The sequence below is a fragment of the Hyperoodon ampullatus genome, assembly GCF_949752795.1.
Source record: "Hyperoodon ampullatus genome assembly, chromosome: 2".
NCBI classification, from domain to species: Eukaryota; Metazoa; Chordata; class Mammalia; order Artiodactyla; family Ziphiidae; genus Hyperoodon; species Hyperoodon ampullatus.
The window spans coordinates 144,278,918-144,287,663 of NC_136915.1; the positions used below are offsets into that span (position 1 = coordinate 144,278,918).

At 42.5% G+C, this 8,746-nt stretch overlaps 1 protein-coding gene across 1 annotated transcript in view; it reads right to left on the bottom strand.

The window, feature by feature from the left end:
• LOC307069183 (U3 small nucleolar RNA-associated protein 25 homolog) overlaps nt 1–8,420 on the bottom strand; it is a 29,023-nt gene extending 20,603 nt beyond the window's left edge. Inside the window, exons 1-5 of the mRNA XM_079727363.1 lie at nt 8,287–8,420; nt 7,129–7,168; nt 6,193–6,424; nt 4,025–4,195; nt 1,571–1,659 (exon numbers count right to left, since the gene is read on the bottom strand). Of these exons, the coding sequence (XP_079583489.1) occupies nt 1,571–1,659; nt 4,025–4,195; nt 6,193–6,424; nt 7,129–7,168; nt 8,287–8,405 (651 nt within the window). The 5' untranslated portion in view covers nt 8,406–8,420. The remainder of the gene's footprint in view (nt 1–1,570; nt 1,660–4,024; nt 4,196–6,192; nt 6,425–7,128; nt 7,169–8,286) is intronic.
• Nucleotides 8,421–8,746: the final 326 nt, after the last annotated feature.

Consider the following 8,746-nt stretch of genomic DNA (forward strand, 5'->3'; position numbering starts at 1 on the left):
AAACACTATAATGCTCTTCTTGCAGTTTAGGAAATGCTGAGGTTCAGAGCTTATAGGATTCAGACAAACAGAGGAGAACAGAGCTAAGGGTTAGAGCCCAAGGTTTCTGACTTTAGAAATCTTGTGAGCTCTTCACTAGATCAGTGGGTCACAAACTGTCCTGTGGACCACACTGTAGGAAGTCAAAATTTACTCTAGACAAAAGAAAAGGGGGCCCAATGGTCAAATAACTTCAGTAACCACCACAAAACCTAATCCCCCTCAGGGAGAGTCACATGCAGATCGGACACTAAAGGTTCTGCTGAGTCCTGTAACAAGGACTCCGTTCCACTTCGTTTGACCCAGAGTTTTCCAAATTTACTTGGACGTGGAACAAGGTTTTTGTTGTTGTTTTGGATTTTTTTTTTTTTTTTTGGAGACATATATTAGAATCGAAAAGAATAGTATTTTGTGGAATACCAGTTTGGAAATTTTTGCACTGTAACAAAACTGCTGATCTTAGCAATAAAGAAAGGATGACCTCTGCAATAAAAAAGAATTAACTATTGATATATGCCAACAACTGGGATGAATCTCCAAGGAATTATGCTGCATGAAAAAAGCCAACCTGTATGATTTTATTTATATAACGCTTTTGAAATAACAAAATTATAGAAATGGAGAACAGATTAGTGGTTACCAAGGGTTAGGAATGGGGGAAGGGAGGTGGGTGTGGTTATAAAATGGCACCAGGGAAGAGGAGGGATCTTTATGGTGCTGGAAATGCTCTGTATGTTGACTGTGGTGGTGGCCAGGGCAACCTACACGTGATAAAACACTATAGAACTAAATAACACAAAGGAGCAGGAGCAAAAGTGAGGAAATCTGAATAAGACAGGTAGGTTGTATCAGTGGAAATTTCCTACTTGTGATATTGTACTACAGTTTTGTAAGATGCTACCATTGGGGGAAACCGGGCAAAGGGCACATAGGATACCTTTGTATTATTTCTTACAACTGCATCTATAATTATTATCTCAATAAAAATTTCAATGAAACAAGGATGACCAATTCTTATGAATAGCATCAGTGGTGAAAAAAAAAATCACCGAAAAAAGAAGCAAAAACTGCTGCATACTGAATAATTTAGGTGTGAACTTATCTCAGATATTTCAAACAAATGAACAGCAGTAGCTACTGTTTGACTGAACACTTCGTACATATCTTCCAGTAAACTAAATTACTTTATTTTGATGCAGGCATTACTGTCCCCCTCTAACAGATGAGAACAGTGAAGATTAAAAAGGTAGATTAACTTGCCTTAGGTCATGAGATAGCCCCTTGCAGACGTTGGTCTAAACCCTGGTGTACCCGTCTCCAAAGCATTCTTATCTTATTGGTCCCCACCTTCCAGCTTCCCAGTGCCTTTTCTAGCTATGCCTGTGCCTTACTGGACTCTTCCAGTCTTCCTCTGTCTTGCTCCCTATCAAGCCATCTGCCACGGGTGTGTATCATACATTCAGGGAGACCACTAAAACCCAAGACCACTGCTTTTCTCCATTTGTAACTGTGATGATGGAACAATGCTTACTTTTAGCTGGTGGGTAGTTTTGGGATTTGTGGCAACAGCCTGGATTTCTTTTTCTTTCAGTTCTTTGTTTACATGTTGTGCAAATGGATCTAATTCAGAAATAAAGAATATTAGAACACTTAGGGCAAATGACAGGGATTTTCCAGTCTTCCCCTGTGAATGACATCCTGTTTTCATGATGTTAACTCATCTTTTTCCCCATCAACTTTCCCCATCATTTATCCCAGTCCAGAGCTTAAAAGTTTCTGACAGGTTCATCTCCCTAAAGCATTTCTTTAATCACATTATTCCCCACCTCAAAAACCTTTGAAGAAACTTCTTGGACTGAAATTCAACATACACCTCTAACCTACCTCTCTAATGTAATTTTTGAATTACATGGCTCTCCAATTCTTCTGCCACTGTGGCTTTCCTTCCTTTAACTGAAAATTCTATCCTCTTGTTCACCGCATTTCTATATATCCAAATAGTATCCGTTGAATGTTACCCCCTGACTCACAATAAATAACTATTTCCCAAGAGCCTACTGTGTCAGGCACAGTTCTGGCTCCAAAGAAGCCATCTCTGGTCCCCTATAGCCAGTCATCACTTTCTCTCAAGTGCCCCACCCTTCCCTCAGTTATCCACACCAACACATATATGTGCATGTCCTACCTCACCTAACTAGACTGCAAGATCCCTGAGGGCAGGTTCCATGTCTGATTTAACCTGCACTGGAAGACAAATGTAAATGCTCAACACTCAACTGAGGTGAACAAATGATCAAAATGGCAGGGTCAGTGCTCTGCACTGGCCACCCAACCTTCTCTTCCAGTCCCACTCATGCAAGAAGCAAAGTTAAATGACCCATTCAAGGACCCAGGTAGTAAAACTTCAAATGCAGAGCACCTTATATTAAGACCTAAGATAAAGGTGAACAATAGGAAATAAGAATTCTAGGTGATAATATATCAGTATAGACCAAACAACCAGAGAAACTTTAGGATAGTCAAGCCTCCTAATGTTTCCTCAAGGGTTTTTTTTTTTTTTTAACTTTTTTTGAGTTCAGAACGCGGTTTTTGCCCAAATTCTACCTGCTACTTCTTCCTCTTGTCTAGAATAGCTAACAGAACCAAATGAGGATTAAAATTTCAACTTCAATGGCACAGCTGGTTGAAGAATGGCACTGGGACCAAAAACGGCAGTCAGGACACAGAATGAGACCAACCTGACTTGCCCACCCAGGCACAGGCTAAGACACAGGACCTGAGAGACAGCAGAGCCCTGCCTCAGCCTACCACAGGCTTGTCTAAGTAACAGTCATGGGGACAGAGGCATGGCCCAGTGTTCTGTATCTTGACTTTGGCGATGACAATATAAATATACACATTTGTCAAAACTTATCGAATTATATACTTAAAATGGGTACACCTTGTTGAATGTAGTTCATACCTCAATAAAGTTGATTTTAAAGTTAAATTAAAAAGTCGCCTATGGGGACTTCCCCAGTGGCACAGTGGTTAAGAATCCACCTGCCGGGCTTCCCTGGTGGCGCAGTGGTTGAGAGTCCGCCTGCCGATGCAGGGGACACGGGTTCGTGCCCCGGTCCGGGAAGATCCCACATGCCACGGAGCGGCTGGGCCTGTGAGCCATGGCCACTGAGCCTGCGTGTCCAGAGCCTGTGCTCCGCAACGGGAGAGGCCACAACAGTGGGAGGCCCGCGTACAGCAAAAAAAAAAAAAAAAAGAATCCGCCTGCCAATGCCACGGAGCAACTAAGCCCATGTGCCACAACTACAGAGCCTGAGCTCTAGAGCCAGCGAGCCACAACTACTGAGCCCGTGTGTCACAACTGCTGAGCCTGCGTGTCACAACTGCTGAAGCCCGCGTGCCTAGAGCCTGCGCTCCACAACAAGAGAAGCCACCACCGTGAGAAGCCCACGCAACTGCCACAAAGACCCAATGCAGCCAAAAATAAAGAGAGAGACTGGGGAGACAGGGTGGAGCTTTCTGGCTTCTGAGGTGCTTCCTGGTAATAAGGAACAATCAGATTAGCCACTGCCGGGTCTCACAAATCTGTAAAATTACTGCTCCAGTAAGGAAGAGCAAGTGAAGGATAGAGAGAAAAATGCAAAGTACTTTTCTCCTCTTTCTCTCCCTTCCCTGCTTGGGGAAAAAAATCAGAGGTCTTCCCCTGACCCCAGCTGTGGATCGTGAATTTGAGGAACTGGCCTTCCCTGCTATCATTGTTCAACTGTTTGTTCTCATGAACAGCCGCGCCCACTCGCAACACTGCCTAACCCTGAAAAACGCAAAAGATCTTGGAGAAGCATTTCTTTCCAGCTCTACATCTAGCTGCTAAACTATCTGTTTCTATTACTGCTCATTCCAATAACAAGAGATTTAACAGGTATTAGACCACAACCACCCATACTAAGCACCAGCTGAATTCAAACAACATGAGCTGTGCTCTGACCTTGTGATGCTTTCAGAGAACAGTTGCCTCCTCTTTCCTCTTCGAGAAAGTTGGTTTCTAGGCTGAAGAGTGACTCATGTTTTGCATCTGTAAACTCCTCTGGGGATTCCTCTGATGTGCCAGGTGGCCTGTGCCCATCTTTTCCCTTAGGGTTAGCAGGTAAGGCCGCATCTGCAGTTTTGATAAAACATTTTGTGAAATTATTTACTACTCATAAATATAATTACACTTCTGTTGACAAATGAAATCTAATTCCTTAGGCTATCATTTACTTTTAAGCAAATTCAGGTAGAAGACATAAGTTTCAAAATTGAGCTTGACTGCTGACCGGGTACATGTAAAGATGTTCAAATCAGCGTTGATATAACAAATGACTAGAAAAAATGATTTCGTCATTTCTATCGAAGGGGTACTAATTAAATTACCACATATTATTTACAATGGCATACTATGTGATTACGCTAATGTGAACCCACAGTTACAAACGTTATATTATTAAAGAAAAAGTAACTTACAGAAATGTATGAGACCATTATGCACATACACACAAATATATATTCACTCATATATCCATAAAAAAGTAGTCTGGAAGGTTCTATAAAATGTTAAGGGTGTTCATCCCAGGGTGGAGGAGATATACATGAACTATATTACCCTCTTAAATTTTTACAGTAAATATATATTATTTTTATAATTAAAAAACCAAACTTTTCATTTTAAAAAACCTAAAACATGAAAGAAAACTGGAAAACCAACAAAATTAAACAAAAAAATCCCTAAGTCTGAGGCAACGGTTTTTTTTATACGAGTACAAGTGATGAATGAAAATACTAAGAATGGTGTGTGACACCTTAAAGTATAGAAAAAAATACAGTAAGGCAAATAGGCATTAAGATAATAGAATGTAAAAAGTTACCCAGATATATTCAGACAATGGACTACTATTCCAGTAATAAAAAGAAATGAATTACTAATATGAACTACACGGATAAGTCAAAACAACATGAGGAGCCAAAGAAGCCACATGCAAAAGGGTACTTATTGTATGCTTCCATTCATATGAATTTCTAGAATAGGAAACACGAACACATAGTGAAAGAAAGCATGTCAGTGGTTGCCTGATGCCAGGCCTGGGAAACTGACTGTAAAAGGACAAAAAGGAACTTTTTGTAGGTATTGGAAGTGTTCTGTATCTTGACTTTGGCGATGACAATATAGATATACACATTTGTCAAAACTTATCAAATTACACACTTAAAATGGGTACACCTTGTTGAATGTAATTCATACTTCAATCAAGTTGATTTTAAAGATAAATTAAAAAGTCACCTATGGGGACTTCCCTGGTGGCACAGTGCTTAAGAATTCGCCTGCTAATGCAGGGGATGTGGGTTCAAGCCCTAGTCTGGGAAGATCCCACATGCCACAGAGCAACTAAGCCCGTGCGCCACAACTACAGAGCCTGTGCTCTAGAGCCCATGAGCCACAACTACTGAGCCCGTGTGCCACAATTACTGAAGCCCACGTGCCTAGAGCCCATGCTCCACAACAAGAGAAGCCACCACAGTGAGAAGCCGGCACACTGCAACAAAGACACAATGCAGCCAAAAGTAAATAAATTAATAATAATTTTTAAAAAAAGTCACCTAGAAGTCTGAGTGAGACACAGTTCCTTTAAGCTTTCAATCCCAGCTCTTCTCTAAAGCCTCCCCTCATCTACCCTGGCAGCATGTGACCACTTTGCATCTCTTTAACACCTTATATTTATCGGTTCCATTCAGATTTGATGCTTGAAAAGTTTTGTATATTTTATGTCTATCTTCCATTAAACTTGGTTCCTCTAAGGCAGGAACAATCATCTCTTTCATAAATTGAGACCATTACAAAAACAGAATTATGTTCCCTTTCCTCTCAATCAGGGGAATTTGAAGTAGGATTGATGAAATCCTGGAAGTCATAAGCAAAAATGTCATTTCTGCATTTTTATGGCCAGAGGGTCCTGTGTTTTCATCAGATTCTTGAAGATATCACAGAGCCCAACAATGTTAAGAATCTCTGCTTTGAATCCATGTGCTTTCACCCAGCTCTATGGTACAAGGCACCCTGCCCCTGGGGCAATCTGTCTGTGGTCCCTGCAAAGATGATAAACCCACATCAAAGACACTTACTCTTCTGCATGTCAGTAGACTCTACTGCCATCTCTTCCTCCACAATGATGTCACTATCGCCATCTTCAAGATTCATTTCTGTCGCATCTATAACACTGTCTTCTTCCTCTTCCTCCTCCTCATCTTCCTTGGAAACATCCTTTAACGTGGCAAGTAGTCTGTTGTAAACAGAAACTTGTTCTGGTTCACTCTCTGCTTCACTTTCAGAACTTGAAGTATCTAAACTCTCTGACTAAAAGGAAAATGGGGATTTTAAAAACAAAAATTATATTGTTCTTGTTGCTACCCCACGACTATCATCAGGCCCACAGTGGAACCAAGTTCAGACTTTTCTAAATAAAAGCTAGCTTTTCTGCAAATATGCGATCCTATCTATTCAACCAAACCTAGCACCAAATTTGTTTAAAACAGCTAATCTAGCTATGATTCTAGAAGCGCTTCCTCTTCTTTGAACTGCTAACGTTCCACATGGGAAGACAGCAAACTAAACACATGGAGCTTTAGGTTATAAGGCCATCTAACCTATGTGTCAGACATTTGGCACCTTTAAAGGAGCAACAGGAAAACTTACAACAAAAAAGTGTACTTTATTTCTGAATCTGTGGTAATGAAATAAGACCTTTGATGATTTTGCACTCTATTTTATGTTAAGCAAACAAGACATTCCCTCTTAGGATTCACCAAGAGCCCTCTGGTAAGCCCCCTTAACAGGTTCTAACAGGCTAATCTCTCAGGACAGTTTCATACTCTATACTATGTTAGTTATCACAATGGCATTTTAACAGACATCTGCACTTAAAACTAAGCAATATTACTAAAATATAGCTTACATCTAAAATCAAAAAGAGTGGAAATGTAGCCAAACTTTATTACTATATATAATCTTAAAAGTAACAGTCCAGAATCTACTACCATAAAGAAGGTATAAAGCATTACCAGTTGACAAGTCTGTGGTTTTGCTTCCTTTCTGGAAACCCTGAGAAGAAACAGGCAATGTTAAACTTTAACTACTAGTATGTAGCAATTAGGAAAAGTCTAATGATACAACTTTAAATGAACATGGCAGACTATACCGTTATAAATACATTATATCTATTGTCAAGTAAAAACTCCATATGCATTTGGACAGGTTTTGTAAGGATATGTCAAATAGATAATAGACAAATGAAAAAGTCTAACAAGACCACATGACAAATACTACAGTCACACAGTAACAGGCTCTCATCCAGAAGATGGGAAATTTTGGCAAATAAAAGCCCTCGGGGTTCACCTTTTCTAGCAAATTTCTTAAGTAGACTATCCCTCTAACGGTTGATAAAGCAGCCCAAAGGGGTGGGATGAGCACTAAGATCATCACTGAGAGTCTGGACACTTAGAGAGGAACCCACAACTACCCAAACATTAGTTTCCTCATGGTCATTGAATAGATAGGTGATGTCGAGGGTCCCAAGCAATTCTTTTTTTATTTTTTTTAACTTATTTAATTTCTTTATTTTGGCCTGCTATGGGTCTTCGTTGCTGCGCCCGGGCTTTCTCTAGTTGCGGCGAGCGGTGGCTTCTCTTGTTGCGGAGCAGGGGCTCTAAGCTCGCGGGCATCAGTAGTTGAACCACCCTGGCTCAGTAGTTGTGGCTCGCGGGCTCTAGAGTGCAGGCTCAATAGTTGTGGCGCACGGGCTTACTTGCACCGCGGCATGTGGGATCTTCCCGGACCGGGGCTCGAACCCCTGTCCCCTCCGTTGGCTGGCGGATTCTTAACCACTGCGCCACCAGGGAAGCCCCCAAGCAATTCTTTAAAAGCATATAAAACGAAAACAAGCTTATAAAATCTCTGCCCAGTCGCCACACAGGAGGCGTGCCGTCTAGCATAAAACTACAGCCTCAACAAAAGGTAGAAAGACCGGTGAAGAGCCCCATCTCAGGCGGGAAGCCGCCAGGATCCCCGGGCGAGCTAGGCCGGCGCCGGGGCAGCGTGGGTCGCGGCGGGAGTTGCCCTGTCACTACCCCCGGGGCACCGGCGGACCAAACGCGGGGACACGCGGGCTCCCACCGGGAAAGGACGCCAGCAGCGCCGGTCCCAGCCTTGCCTCTCCATACCTGTCATAGAAGGGATGCTCCTCGCCGAAATCCCTTAGATGCTTCTTCTGCTTTTTAGTTAGGGAGTTGAGCAGCTGGCTCTGGCTCCGGCTCCGGCTCCGGCTCCCGCGTTTGCCCATGGGGAAGACGGCAAGTCAGCCAACCTCCAAGAATCGCGTTTTTCACCTGCAAGTAGTCTCGTCAACCCACTCACGCGGGATTGCCAACGGCGCTTTACGGCGGAAGCAGGGTGCCATAAAGCAGACCCGCTTTACGTCGCGCTTGTACGACAGGCGTTAGAACTTCCTATTTCCCATTCCGCCCCCTAGCGAGGCTCTTTGGAAGCACGTGCACGCCTGCGCAGCTTTTCTCTGAGCCCCGTAAGGAAGGCAGGGAGGCAGGCTTTGGGGTTCCCCAGGTGGGTAAATGGGTGGGTGTACTTTGTGCGTCTGTTTTAGTTGTGAGAATCAGCCTGCATAAA